A 14,227-nucleotide genomic window follows, 5' to 3' on the forward strand; every position below is an offset into this window, starting at 1 on the left:
CCTGCCAGTGGCTGGGCCGAGCCCTGTCAGGATTTATGTGACACTAGCCTTGCCTTAGTGCAGGTTTGACAGTGCAGACGACTGTCCCTGTGTTCTCGCACACCCCCTCCCCAGATGGGCTTCTGATCCCCTGCAGGTCCCACCTCCCCTCCCGCCCCCCCCCACCAGAGCTGCAACGGACCCTCTCCCTCCCCACCCCGGGCCCACGTCCAGGAGTCTCTTAAAGGGGTCCGCCCTCCACAGCCCCACAGGCAGCAGAGTCTCTCGTGCACCGGGGCCAGAGTGCCCCCGTTCTGGGGCAGTCTAAGCAAGGATCCAGGGGCTCTCTGGAGGCTCGAACAACACTCTGTTCCCCTCTCCCTGCAGGTGCCCAGCCCCGGACTCCAGGACCACCTGCAGGAAGAACCAAGACGCAGGCCCCTGGCATGTGAAGGCAGGAGAGGTGGACAGAGGCGATGTCTCTCATCCCCGTTTTGCTGCCGCCTCCTCTGGTCCCTGTGGGGGCCACCGTGGGACTGCAGGAGAGCTGTTCTTCTGGAACCCTGAGCTGGTTACGGAGAACCTCTGAGGAGCTCCAGACAGCATGTCCCCCTTCTTCCTGCTTGCGGGCTCTGCAGAAGGGGGTCACCACACCCTTCCAAGAACAGGCCAGCTCAGGGCCATCAGGCAGTGGTCGGCCAGCCTCTGGCCTGCAGCTTCCTGCGGAAACTTCTAGCACGGTGGGCCAGCACGCGCTCTGCCCAGGCCATCGGCAGCTGCGAACTGGGTCAGGACGGTATCTTGCCTGCAGAATCTCACCTCCCGTTGCCAGAAAGCTCTGAGTGGCGGGTGGAGAAAGCCGTCCTCCCTTGATGAAGAGTTCCCAAGTGAAATTTGAGACACTTTGGGGATTTCCTTCAACAGAATGTTTCTCGGGGTTTCTGCACTTGGGCGCTGGAAGCCACTCCTGGGAGACAAAGCACGGAAGAGCCCCCCAGCAATGTGGGGTTCACCTCTCCGGGCAGGAGGCCACTGTGCCTCCCGTGGCTCGGACAGAGGACGGCAGAGGTCTCTTAACTATTGGGACAAAGAGGTTGGGGGCTTTATCCCTCCAAGTGGAATTGTGTGTATATCCACCCAGAAAGTGAGTGAGTGTGTGTGTGTGTGTGTGTGTGTGTGTGTGTGTGTGTGTGTGTGCGCGCGCACTATGAAATGACCTGTGATATCATCAGAAGGTGTCAGAGCTGCAGGGTCCCTGCATGCCCGACGTCTGCTCTGCCTGGGAGTCCGAGGCCCACAAAAGAAGTCCTTTCACGGGGAACCCCTGGAGCTGGGGCAGAAGGGGTGCCCGCACACAGACTGCTTCCCGTTCCCGTCCCCTCCACCCTGGGTGTCTGTCACATTCCGTTAGTGAGCAGAGCTGCCAGCTTACGGTCCGGAAGTCCGGGGGCCCTTCAGAGGAGCCCCATGGTGATGGGGGGGTTCTCTGCAGCAGACAACAAGCTACCCCCACTTTTCCTAACCCGATCGGGACTTCGGAGCCAAGCTCTGGCTCTGGCTCTCCCCTGAGGGCCGTGCAGCAGTCCTGTCCTGGAGCCCCTCCTTCCCATTACAGAGACCATGAAAGCAGACACTCCTGGTCTGGGGGCCATGGGAAAGGCGCCATTCCCAGATGCTGCGATGCGTGCCTTCAGCGGCCGGCCAAGGCAACTAGAATAGGCCTGTTGTTCTCGCCGGCCAAGCCTGGGCCAGGCAGGGAGGACACCGCAGGCACTGAATCTGAGAGTATCAGTTTCTCCCTCCCCACCTCCCAGCACACCTGCACAGAAGGACGCAGGCCCAGGGCAGGGGGCTCCGCTCAGACCTTCGTGCCTGCCCTGACTCCCCTACTGCACCCCAAACGCTTTACCGGGAGCCCAAGGGGCCAGGGACAGTCAGATGTATCCCTGAGCTAGTTCAAGGGGAGGAGCCTGTGTCGGGCGAGGAGGGATGTGGGCCCCTCTCTCCATGAGGGAAACTGTGTTTGTCTCTGGGCAACACCACCATCACTCCTGGGACAGGACCGGGACAGGCAGGGAAGCCAGAGCTTGTCACCACCCCCATGCCCGATCTGAGCCCTGTGTGTGGTCACAGAGGGACAAACATGTTTTCTGGGGCATTCTCTTCTGAAAGGGGAACCTAGCATCTTCATTTTAAAGTTCCTGTCTAGAGGTTTATCTAGACAGAGTCCCACATTCACCGTCTGTATGAGTAAAAGGAAAAAGAGAAGAAACTTTAATAAAATAGAAGTTTAATGAAATAGAAATTTAGTTCCCTCACACATAAAAATAAATCCATAGTCCAGAGCTGTTCAGTTCTTCACAGGGTCAAGGCCTGGATGTTTCTCTAGATTTGCTTTGCTATCTTCAGCGTGGCTCCCACTATGTAGCCAAAGATAGCTGCTGAAGCTCCAGCCATCATATCCACATTCCTGCCAGCAGGAAGGAGGAAGGAGAGAGGAAGGTCTTCGTGCTTTCCCCTAAGGACATTTCCTGGAATTCACGAAGCAAAGTGGGGCTGTGTTGGCCAGAACTTAATTTCAAGGCCACAGCTTATATAAGAGAATCTAGAAAGGTAGCCTTTATATACTAGGTGGCCATGCGCCCAGATGAAAGTCAGGAGTTCGTTTCCCAAGGAAGGAGGGAACAATTGGGGGACAATTATCTATCTCCATCTCACCCCCCTTTGGATAGGTGATACACAGAGGGTTTACAACACACAGACATCCAGTTGTCAGGACTTCTTTCAGAAGCATAGACTGATAAAAATGGAGAATTCAGCCAGTCCACCGCCTCATTTTCCAAATTAAGAAACTGAGGCCCAGAGAGGTCAATCAAAAAAGCTGAGCTCACACAGCAAGTTCGTGGCATCTAATTTCCAGCACATGTTGCGTGGGAGTATTTTTGGTTTTCTCTGCTTCCTAAGAAAAAAGCTTCATTCTGGAGGGGCGGGAGCGCGGGCACCAAGGATGAAATTCCATCCATCGGTGGGTCTCTGAGCTGCAGGCCCTGGGCGGGACGGGGACGGGGCTTGCATGCCCCGGTCTGCCCGGCCCTGAGTCATGGCGGCTGAGGACTCTGTCCCGGCTGGCTGACGCGTGCCCGTTGGCACTGCTCCTGTGTGTGCCAGTGGCCCTGTCTGTGTCTGCCTGTCCGTGGACTCCGGCCCACTGAGTCCCTGATCTCACATGGTGTGCTTCCATTTCAGGGAGCGCTCTGCCAGGATGGGAGCTGCCAGTGGGCAGGACGTCTCCTTCAAGGCGGTGCTGACACTCAGCTGGCTCATGCTGGCCTGCCTCCCTGGGGCTGCGACCACAGGTGAGCCACCGCAGGGCGGGGGACTTCGTGCCTCAGTGGGAACGTGAGGCTGCTGGGGGCAGGAGAAGGAGCCACCGGGTAGGGGCAGGGTGGCTGGGCTCTGGCCGGTCCCTGCTAACCTCCCACCCAGGTGAGTCTTGTCCTGGGCCTCTGCCATAAGCCACAAAATGACGGGGCTGGACTAGACCCAAGGGTTCCACACTCAGCATCCACTCGAGCCGGGCACGAGACCCAGACCAGTGGCAGGGACCGTGGTCACCTGGGGAGTTCAGGCTCATCGAGGGGACACCCACTTCTCGGTTCTGGCCAATTGCTGCCATGTGCGAAGGTGGGTCCCCGTTGTGGGATCTCATGAATTTTTAAAAGAAACCAGAAATCTAGATTTTTATGTAAAATTCCCTTCTTGTTAAGTGTTGACAACCAATTCAAATGTTACAGACTGCTTTGTGGCGGGGGGGGGGGGGGGGGGGGGGGGGGGGGCGCTGGTGCAGAGAAAAAACACACATGTGGGAGCCAGCCTGCCACCTGCAGGCCACCTGAGCCCGGCGTTCCCTCCTGTCTCTGCCTTCATAAAATCTGGGAACAGTCAAGCCCCTTGTCGGCTGCGATGCTCTCCACAAGGTCTGTTCTTCTGATCTCAGTGTCAACTCTTTCCTGGAATGATTTTGAATGAACGAGCAGAGCCCAGGGCAGGTTTGCAGGGACGACAGGAAGCAGCCATCGGGGAGACCAGACTTGGGGTAGCAGGTGAGGGATGGAGGACGATGTGTCCGTTTCGAACGGGGTTAGCGATGACACCCTCTCCATTGCAGCTCGTGCTCTTATTATTAGCCGAGCTGGCTGCTTTTCTGCAATAAGAATAAAGGAACTTCATTCTGTGTTGCTTTTCTCCACCTGCGGAGGGCAGGAAGTAATCTCTAATCATCACGAGTGGAATTCCTGCGGGGTGATTCCTCGCGGAATCTAGCCGGTCTGGAGGGGATGAGGCAGGCAGGCAGGGTTTTAACTCTCGGCGAGAGCGTGGGCAGCTTGGCCTGAATTCATTCATGGACTCTCCCACCGTGTATTCACCTGGTGAACGCCAAGGGCCATTGGCTCTAGGCCAGGAGCGGGGCTCTGGTGTCTGGATGACCCGGCTCAGGGCATTGGGGAGGTCTCACCAGGTCCTTTTCTGCCACATCCTGGGAGTCCTTCTTCTGTCTGGGTGGAGACTGCTGGAAAGGAGGCCGTGCCTCTGGTTCTCCTGGTCCCTGCTCTTTGCTGCCATCTTTCCATCCGTGCCCCAAGTGCCCGGGCTTGCATTCACTCTCACCCCACTTCCTGCTCCCGCAGCCTCTCCTGGGAAGGCTGGCTGCCTGGAGATATTCCAGACAAGGCTCTGACCATTTCCAGCCCCTGGCTGGTTCCCACAAATGAAAACCCGCTGAAACGGACCTTTGCGGAGTGCAAATATCCAGCTCTAGTGAAAGGGCCAGGCTTTGACCGCTCAGCTTCTGCAGCAGGGCCAGGGCTGCTGGTGCTCTGGGACACGGTCTTCTGATGACAGGGGAGCCTCCCAAATCCAGATGTGACGTCGGGCTCAGTGCGCGTGCCTGGAGAATAAGGGGCGGTCAAGCTTGTCCTGGAGATGTGGGTGGCAAGACCCTAAGGCTTTACCCTGTGAAATTGGGATGCTTGTGGCTCCGTGCCTGGACCACTCGGCTCGCCAGTGGGCCTCACGTGTCCCTGCACAGCGGCACATCACCTCCTGGGAGACAGACCGTCGGCTCCAGAACTGGGCGGAGGGCAGCCTCCTCCCTGGAAGCAGGTCGAACACTGACCCACCTGAAGACAAACCCAGGGACGGGCTCGACCCTCAGAAGCCTCAGCGCCCGTGACCCAGGGCCGCCGAGAGCTGAAGCAGAGAGCCCACCCTCAGCCCAGGCCGCGGGCTCCGGGAAGGCCAAGGATGAGCAAGGGCCCAGTTTCTCAGTGTGTTGCCATGACTCGAGCCCCTTGGGGCTTCCAACAGCTGGAAGAGCTGCTTTCCAGACAATGTGAAATTCTCTCCTCCGTGACACAGGTGCAGAGCCTAGTCCGTGCTGACAGGGAAGCAGCTGGCAGGCGTCAGCGGGGCTGGGGGCCTGGGAGGGCCGGGTGGGGCCGCACCTCAGCCAGCCTGTACCCAGGGCCCACCCGTGCTTGGCAGAGGAGAGAAGGGCCTTCAGAGGGACAAGAAGAGGAGATGATGTGGGTTTGGGGTCCGAGTCTGGGTGGTTGAGTGAAGATAAAGGGCGCCTCCCTTCCAGTTCCCTTGAGATGCGTAAATACAGGGCAGACACTCTCATCCCAGAGTTAACGGAACAAGAGTAAAGCGACATTTTGAACTGACTTGCCGATAATCACACCGAGTCCCTCCTGGGGTCACCGGCCCCCCCATTGTGGACGCTGCTCTCTCACCCACGTTGTTCAAGAGACACAGGCCGTCCGGCGCCCTTCCTTGGAGCCTGAGCTGGGTATCCGTCCGTCCTTCCAGCTTCCGCCGGGGTCTTCACCTTCACCTGCAGCCCTGCCCCCACGGCGGGTCTGCGCCTCTCCACGCCCCCCGCCGGCCCCGGGGCCTTTAAATCTAGCGGGTCCGGGCTTTACAGCTTTGGAGGGACAGCGGGGAGGAAGGCATCCGGACTTGTTCTCCGAGACAAGCCCTTGTCCTTTTGTTTCGCGCACCGCCTCTTCCCACCACTTTCCCTCTGGATGGTTCTTAGTTGCAGGGAGAGCCTTCCCGTGTCCGAGGCGGTTCTCTTCCCTCCTGCATCCACAGGACGCTGCTGGAGTAGAGCCCAGCCAGCCAGATGGAGAGGAGGCTGGAGCCGGGAACAAGCGCCTCCCCTCCCCCCAGCACGGGGGCCTTTAAGTTCAGCTGAATGTTCTGACTCATGAGGCTACCACAGGCCACGAGGCGTCAGAGTCCCTCTGGAAGCTGTAGGACTGAAGCACCAGCTGCGGCCAGAGCCGCACGGGGCCTGCGTTTCTCTTGCATGGGAGCGGTCCTTGCCACATTCCACAGAACTTTCCAGAAGCCACCCTGTGTGGCTTGCCAGGTGACACCTCAGGGGAGAGGAATCCAGGCCCTGATTGGACAGGTGTGGGAGGTGCCCTGGCAGGGGAGCCCCGGCCCCTCCCCCTTCAATCTGACAGTAACATTTGTTTGCAAAACTCAGTAGTCTATAAACAACATATTGTTAAATATCAACAACTTTGCAAATTATTTTCCTTTAAAAGAGACGATGGCAGTGTCTTCGGGCAACTCCACAGACAGGACAGGCGCCTGGTTAGGGGGGTCACTGCGCTCGGGGGAGCCTACGGCATGACCTCTCCCCCAGGGAGAGACCCAGCTTATGTACAGTTCCTCCCCGTTTAGATGCCAGTTGCTAATAAGGGGTCCCTCTCATTCGAAGCAACGTTCTCCATCACACAGTGTATTGTATATAACACCCTCCTTCTCGGGGTTCTGCGGAACAGAGCTAGAAAATTAACCAAGAGTCAGATTCTCACGCAGGAGGGGAGGGGGCCGGGTTAACTGTCAGAGCGCCTCTTTTCAGAGGAAAGAATGTTTTGGATGACAGGCCCTCTGGGCAAGTCCTTCCCTAACTCTGTGTCCTGGAATGTCTTCAGGACATTCCATGGTCTACCCTTCCTTTTATAAAAGGAGAAACTGACCCCAGAGAAAGGACATGGCTTGTTCACAGACGTGTGGAACTGAGACAGTCGTGGGACTGGAGCCCAGGTCTCCTGGAGCCTACGTCAGGGGTTTCCTTGTTCTCCAAGGCCTCGTGCTAGTAGAGAGGGGGCAGGGCAAGGTGCAGGAGGGCCCACCTTGTGCCCTGTGCCAGGCCCTGCATGCTGAGGTGGGGGTGGAGGCAGTGACGCCTGTCTGTCCTTGGCAGCGACAGCTGAGTGCCCTGACCAGAGCCCCGAGTTGCAGCTCTGGAACCCTGGCCACGACCCAGACCACTCTGTGTACATCGGCCGGGGCAGGACCCTGCTGCTCACCTCGTCTGCCACGGTGAACTCCATCCACGTCTCAGAGGGAGGTAAGCCAGCTCCCCCCTCCCCACCTCTCTCCCCTCCCTCCACCGCCTCAGAGCCCAGCCGGTGGGGGCCAGCTGCCATAGCGCCAGACGGGCAGGACAAAGGTCACGGGCTCTGGGTTCAGGTCAGAGCATCCGGTCGGTTGTGATGCCACAGCTCTGGGCACCTGGGAGCGGCTTGTCCCAGGTCCAATCTTGGTGAAAGAAGCATTTATAGAGGGACATTCTTGTGCGGGGAGCACAGATGCTTGCTCATCGAAGGCCGTGCACACAGCCATAACTGCAAACCAGCAGGCAGGGCTCACACGCAGCCGGGCCGGGAGGAGGGGGAGCCACCTGGGAGCACGGCAACCTTGGGAGAGCTGGAGAGACGGGCCTTCGTGCCCGCCTGGATGAGGCGGGGGCTTAGCGGGTCTGCCCTCGCCTCTGCTGTGACCTCACCACAACCACGTGTGTTCTCGAACCCCGCCCCATTCCCTCAGGAAAGCTGGTCATTAAAGACCACGAGGAGACCATTGTCCTGCGCACCCGGCACATCCTGATAGACGCTGGCGGAGAGCTGCACGCCGGGAGCGCCCGCTGCCCCTACCAGGGCCGCTTCAGCATTGTTCTGTATGGAAGGTGCGCGGACGGCTTCCGGGGCATCAAACGCTGCTCTCGGGTCTGACGGGAAGGAGGCTTTCCAAAGGGCGGAGGGAGGCAGGGTGACAAGACTTTCGTGCAAGGCGGGAATTACCCTTACAGACAGCCAGAGGCACCCGCGAGCAGGACAGACGTCCGCGATCCGGGGGAGCCGGAGAAGTTTGCTAGGGTGTTGTTTCTGGTGGCCCGGGCCCACGCGTGAGTTCCAGGAGCCCCCGCCAGACTTTCCGCTGCCTTGCGATCTTGTCAGGGCTCTGGGAGCCCCTGGGAGTGTTGATTTAATCGGTTATGATAGACAAGATAAAGAAAACCCCCACGCAGGGTTGGACCCTGGCTGTGCTCTCTCTTCGAACAGCTGTTCTCAGGAGCAGTGGCCAAGAATATTCGAGGGTCTGTAGCACATGGCTAGGTGGTTCCACCTCTCATGGGCCCTAACACAACACTCTGAGCACTGGGAATGAGTGCCAGCATGTGAACTGGGGATAAGTGTTTTGCTTGGCCTTTTGGCCTCGTTTTGGTCTGGCTTAGGGTGATCTGGTGGGTGACGCTATCTCTGCTGGCCTTGGGCCGCCACCACGCGTGCCTGGTGTTATGGTGGCTGCGGTGGGAGCAGCGTGGTCCCCTCTGGGCTCAGCATCCGGTACAAAGATTGGTCAGCTGACTCTGGGGAGCTGTTTTCTCTCGTAGGGCCGATGACGGTCTTCAGCCAGACCCTTACTTTGGCCTGAAGTACATTGGGGTTGGCCCAGGGGGCACACTTGAGTTACACGGACAGAAAAAGCTCTCTTGGACGTTTTTGAACAAGACCCTTCGCCCAGGCGGCATGGAGGAAGGAGGCTATTTTTTTGAAAGGAGCTGGGGTCACCGTGGAGTCATTGTTCACGTCATCGACCCCAAATCAGCGACAGTCATCCATTCGGACCGGTAAGGTCTGCCTTCCCTTAAACACATAGCCCTTCATTCCACAGACACGGACCGAGCCCATGCCTTGGCCAGATGCGGCTCTGGGTCCTGGGGTGTGGCAGTCCGTCAGACAGACAGAAATCCCCCGCTGGGAGCAGTGATGTCTCTCACTCCCCGGGCATTTGCCTGCTGAAGCCGAATTAACAGTACAAGGAGGCAGGCACACACGCACGCACAACATCGTTTCAGATCGTGCTAATTAGGGGGAAACGACAAAATGGTGGAGGGTAACTTGGGAAGCCCGTTTTGCATCAAAGGATCAGGAAAGGCCAGTGTAAAGAAGCAACATTTGAGCTGAGACCCACAGGGCGAAGATGAATCAGGGAGAGAGCGTTCCAGACGGCAAGCAGCAAGTGCAAAGGTCCAGCGGTGAGAGGGGTGTGATGGTCTGGAAGCACAGAAGGGTCAGCAGAGGGGTGCGGGTGCAGAACAACGGCAACGTGGCCCAGCGATGTCCGGGTTTTCGGCAGGGGCGGGTGCCCGATCGTTAGACTGTGTGCAGAAACATCGTGTTAACCACTTTACCAGACATCTGTGATTTACCTTCATGACCGCCTGTGAGTAGGTTCTGGGATTATCCACGTCATACAGAGGAAAGCACTGAGGTTCAGGGGATCCATTTGCTTTGAGTCACAAGGCCAGAAAGTGTCGGGGCTGGGATTCACACCCAGATCTGCCCAGACAGACCCTTCACCCGTATTCCTTCCGGGTACCTGCCTTGGCCTGGGGCTGAGGGATCCTTAGTGCACAGGTAATGCAGAAGCCAGGATGAGCCCAATAGACACCACGGACATCCGAGAGCCCTCTGTTTACACGTGGCATGCCGGCTCCTTGGCGCTGCCTCTGGAATCAGTACGGTGTGGTCCATCGCGGCAAGCCAGCCTTACTGAGCCACGGGGGGAGAAGCCATCCTGACAGCTGGTGTATAGGTCCCAAAGACGGGACAGCTGTTCCCTCCAAATTTTCTTCGGTGAAAGCATGTGTCTGGGGCTTCGAGAACCTGATAGGGGAATGTGTGTGCATAGAGATGGTAATAGACACTACCCACGCGTGCACGCAGGTGGTTCCCTGGAGGAGTGAGAATGTGGGTCAGCCCTTAGAAAGGAGTAAGCATGTGACCAGGCAGAGAAAGGCGAAGAAGGATGTGTTAAGGTGTGTGGTGTATGGTGTGGTCGTCTCATGGAGATAGACGAGGCGAGCTGGGCCTGCAGCAGGTGGCTCCTGGGGGGCGGAGGGCAGGGAGGACGAGGGGCCCTGGCCGGGACACGCCATCTTGCACAAACACCTGCAAACCAACCTGAGGATTGGGGAGCACCTATCCCGCCACTCCCACGCCCACCCCCGTACCGCCCCTGTTTCTCTTTCCCCAAAGCTTGGCCTTTCACTCTGGTTTATTCTTCTAGATGTGTTTTAGAACAATTTTGCTTGTTAAGCCGCAAGACACATTCTTTCAGAATTTCCATTATAATTGTACCAAAGCTTTAGAGTCACGTGGGGGATAGTTGGGGGTCATCACAAAATTGTGTCTTTCCTATGTAAATGCTCGTCCCGGGTGGTGTAGATTTTTGTTTGAAATCATGCATCGTATTTTCTGTGTGAGAGTGGGTTACCTTTGGTGCGTTTGGGAAGATGGGTTTTTGATGTCAGGAGAGCTCCTTTCTTTAAAAATCACAGCCCTTGGGGGCTTTGGGGGGTGTGTTCATTGTTGCAATGCCCACACGTGTGCTTAGACCTCCATTTTCGGGGCTGCTCTCAGGACTATTTGAACCCACCCTCTCTGCCCTTTTTAGGTTTGACACCTACAGATCCAAGAAAGAGAGCGAACGTCTGGTCCAGTACTTGAACGCGGTGCCCGCGGGCAGAATCCTTTCGGTGGCAGTGAACGATGAGGGGTCTCGGAACCTGGACGACGCGGCCAGAAAGGCCATGACCAAACTGGGCAGCAAGCACTTCCTACACCTTGGATTCAGGTACCCCCATCACTCCCGCCCCCGCCAGGCTCCAGGACCCCAAAGCCCCCCTGGCCCCGCAGGTTACCTTAGTGTCTGTTCCTGGCCCGCGGCAAGCCCAGTTCAGTGCCAGCCTGGGGAGGGGCAGGCAAACGCCCCTCTGCACCGGGCGTATCTGGGACCGCGGGTTTTCTTACAAAGTGTATTCCACTCTGAAAACACAAAAGATCTCTGTTTGCATGAACTCATTCATTCATTCAGCCGCTTACAAAATGTCAGCGGGACCTCTGCTGCGTGTAAGCCAAGCCTCAGATCAACAGCTAGGTTTGGCAAAGGGGTCATCGTGTGCCTTGGGGACCGGCAGACATTCGTTTAGAGAGCCTATAAGGTGACTGCCCAGCCCCGCACCCAGGGAGCAGGGCCTTTGATGTGCCTGCCGTGTTTGGGTTGTCTCGGATTAGAGCTTCGTGCCTGACTTTGGCGGGCACACCGTTGGCACAGCAGGAACCTGTTTGCCCCACGGTGACCACACCTTCTGATCACGTTGACTCAGATCTCAGCTCGTTGGAAGGTTGTGGTCCTCTGGCCTGTGGCTGTTTGAAGATAGCGGGGCCCTGCCCTTCAGCTCCACAGAACCCCAGGCAGGGCTGGGGGCAAGAAGAGCTTCCCCAGGCTCCAAGCAAATCCAGTTTACTGGCCTTGCAGAGATCCCCTGGGCAAGGGAGTGGAGGCGGCCGGGGGATGCGCAGGGTTCCAGAGTGCGTTCTCTGACAGCCCAGGGGCTGCTCCTTCTGGAAGGGTCTGGACAGGGAGCTCAAGGAGTCGAAGACGACAAGGAGACCTTGATATCTCAAGGCTCCTTTGTTAGCAAAAGCCGAGGGGGCTTCCATGTCCTTGTCTTATAAACCAAAAGGCCAGTTTATGGATTTACAAGGACAGCGAGAACCACCAGGGGACTGGCTCCTTAGGGCCTCAGCAGAAGAAGGTAGTGGCGAGGGGCCTAGAGTGCGGCCCGAGTTTGCAGCTCCTGGTACGTGTGCCTGCAGGGAGGTGACGCATTCTCTCTGCACGCATCCTGCGTCTGTAAAGCAGAACAGGTCAAGAGCGGCGGGAGGGGATCAGACATGACCATAAGTAGCAAAATACTGGCATCATATCTGGCAGAGAATCAGGATTCAATAAACGTTAGCAACAGTTTTCTCCGGAGAAACAACGGCCACTGGCAGGATGGATGCTTGCCCTGCGTTGTCACGGTGTCACGGCCGTTCCCCTGAGGACAGGACATGGGCAGCAGGAATTACATTCTGAGCCCTCGTTCGCACAGACACACATGGAGGGACAAACTCAAAGCATCTAACATCAGTGGAAGAACCGAGGTCCGTGGCGGTCTGCGGATCGTTCACTCAGGAAGTGCTTACTGAGCAGGTGTCGGCACGAGCCTCTGGGCCGGACGAGGTGTGCTGAGCTCTCGTGGGCAGGCAGGAGCGAAAAGAGAAGTGACGAGGAGGCATGAGCAAGAGGGGGGCGAAAGGCTCAAGGCGCAGGGCTGTGGGTGAGGGAGAGGGCACGCGCAGGTTCCACACGAGGGAGTGCAGGTGCAGAGGCCCGGGCTCAGCCTGGGGGGGGGTGCAGGCAGCAGAAGAGGGCGCCAGGGCTGGAGGGGGCAGAGACGAGGCTGAGAAGGTGGGCACAGGAAGACCTTCTGCTCTGCGAGCGGGAGCTGGGCTCTCATCCAGAGGGCACTGGGGAGCCATGACAGGCTCTTCAGCGAGAGAGTGACCCGATCAAATCCCCAACCTCAGCAAAGACTTTCCAAAATGAAAGATCAAAACAAAAATAACAAAAGCTCTTGAGTGCCGTATGGATTGCTATCTCATGGGGAGAGGGGGAGCTGGAAGACAGAAACGGGGGGAGAAACCTCCTGCCTTATAGAGCATGTCAGCGGAGGGCATCTTCCGCCCGCTTTTCCTCCCCTGTTCCCACTAACTTGCCAAGGCCAGGGCGTCAGGGAAAGAGCCTTTCTCTCCTGGAACCTGCGTCCTTGTTTTCCCGAAGGCGTCAGAACACTTGCTTCGGGACCTCGTTGAGCCTGGCGGGTGGTTTGTAGGGCTGCGGGCTCCTTGGTTTGTGACTCAGGGCCCTTCTCCTGCCGGAGCGGGGTTGAAGAGCTCACGGTCAGTAGACATCAGGCGAGCCAGGTGGGTCGGAAGCCCAGCGCTTGCAAAGAAAGGCTCTTATTCTCCAGGGGAAGGGAAGCCCGGCCCGCAAGCTGATCTCCCCGGGACACTGGGGCGGGCTGCTCGCTCCTGGGCCCTGTGTCAGCTCTGGCTCCGGGACGCGTTCAGACGTGTGAAGAACTTTCCTTTTTGTTGTTGCTTTTACCAGACACCCTTGGAGTTTCCTAACCGTGAAAGGAAATCCGTCGTCTTCGGTTGAAGACCACATTGAATATCACGGTAATAAATAGTTGGCGGGAGGCTGCATCCCCTCCCGTGTCTCTCTGACCAAGAAGCCCGGGTCTTTCTGAACCTCCATTCCCTCAGAACACGGTGGAACCGCCGCCCAATGCCCATGTTCGTTGGCCACGTTACGTGAAAGTGGCAAAAGCCAATGGCTGAGATAATATTTACATTTGCGGAGATTGCCACTGACTTAATTCAAAACGAGGGACCTAGGACAGGCGAGAACGGGAACAGATCCAGCAGGGAAATATTTTGAGCTAAAAAGATTCTTTGGATGGGCTGTTACCACCTAGAGGAAGGCCCTGCCAGTTCTATTCCTAGGTAGGAATTCATGGGAGAAGTTGGGGCTCTAGAATATAGCTTTGTCAGCATGCTGAAATTCAATTTTTAAAACAAGCAAAAAAGGGGCAATAGATAATCTGCTTCCCGAGTAGAGAGATTGGCCTGAAATGTTTTGTTTTCTTTTTAAGAAAGAGTCCAAGATTCATGTGTGCAGGGGGTTCGCTCCATCTTGGAATTACGTTCTTGGGAATGTGGGGGTTGGGGGGTGCGTTCTCTGACGCCCCTGCTCTCCGACAGGACACCGTGGCTCCGCGGCTGCCCGCGTGTCCAAAGTGTTCCAGACGGAGCACGGCGAGCATTTCAACGTCTCTTCCTCCAGCGAGTGGGTTCAAGGTATGGAGCTCGGGACAACCAGGAAAACCTGAACAGCGTGAGAGGACAGGACTTTCTGTCTTTGCAAAGCAAGGGTTTTTCTCTTGTGCCAGTCAGACCACAGGTGGTCACACAGTAAACTAAATGTGCGG

General features: G+C 57.3%; 1 protein-coding gene across 1 annotated transcript in view; it reads left to right on the forward strand.

Annotated features, from left to right (window-relative positions):
- LOC117803850 (cell migration-inducing and hyaluronan-binding protein-like) overlaps positions 1–14,227 on the forward strand; it is a 103,920-nt gene that overhangs the window by 73,549 nt on the left and 16,144 nt on the right. Inside the window, exons 2-8 of the mRNA XM_034668881.1 lie at positions 3,226–3,335; positions 7,262–7,408; positions 7,888–8,026; positions 8,735–8,971; positions 10,801–10,980; positions 13,345–13,415; positions 14,001–14,096. Of these exons, the coding sequence (XP_034524772.1) occupies positions 3,242–3,335; positions 7,262–7,408; positions 7,888–8,026; positions 8,735–8,971; positions 10,801–10,980; positions 13,345–13,415; positions 14,001–14,096 (964 nt within the window). The 5' untranslated portion in view covers positions 3,226–3,241. The remainder of the gene's footprint in view (positions 1–3,225; positions 3,336–7,261; positions 7,409–7,887; positions 8,027–8,734; positions 8,972–10,800; positions 10,981–13,344; positions 13,416–14,000; positions 14,097–14,227) is intronic.

Source organism: Ailuropoda melanoleuca, chromosome 9 (assembly GCF_002007445.2).
Source record: "Ailuropoda melanoleuca isolate Jingjing chromosome 9, ASM200744v2, whole genome shotgun sequence".
In the NCBI taxonomy this organism is placed as follows: domain Eukaryota; kingdom Metazoa; phylum Chordata; class Mammalia; order Carnivora; family Ursidae; genus Ailuropoda; species Ailuropoda melanoleuca.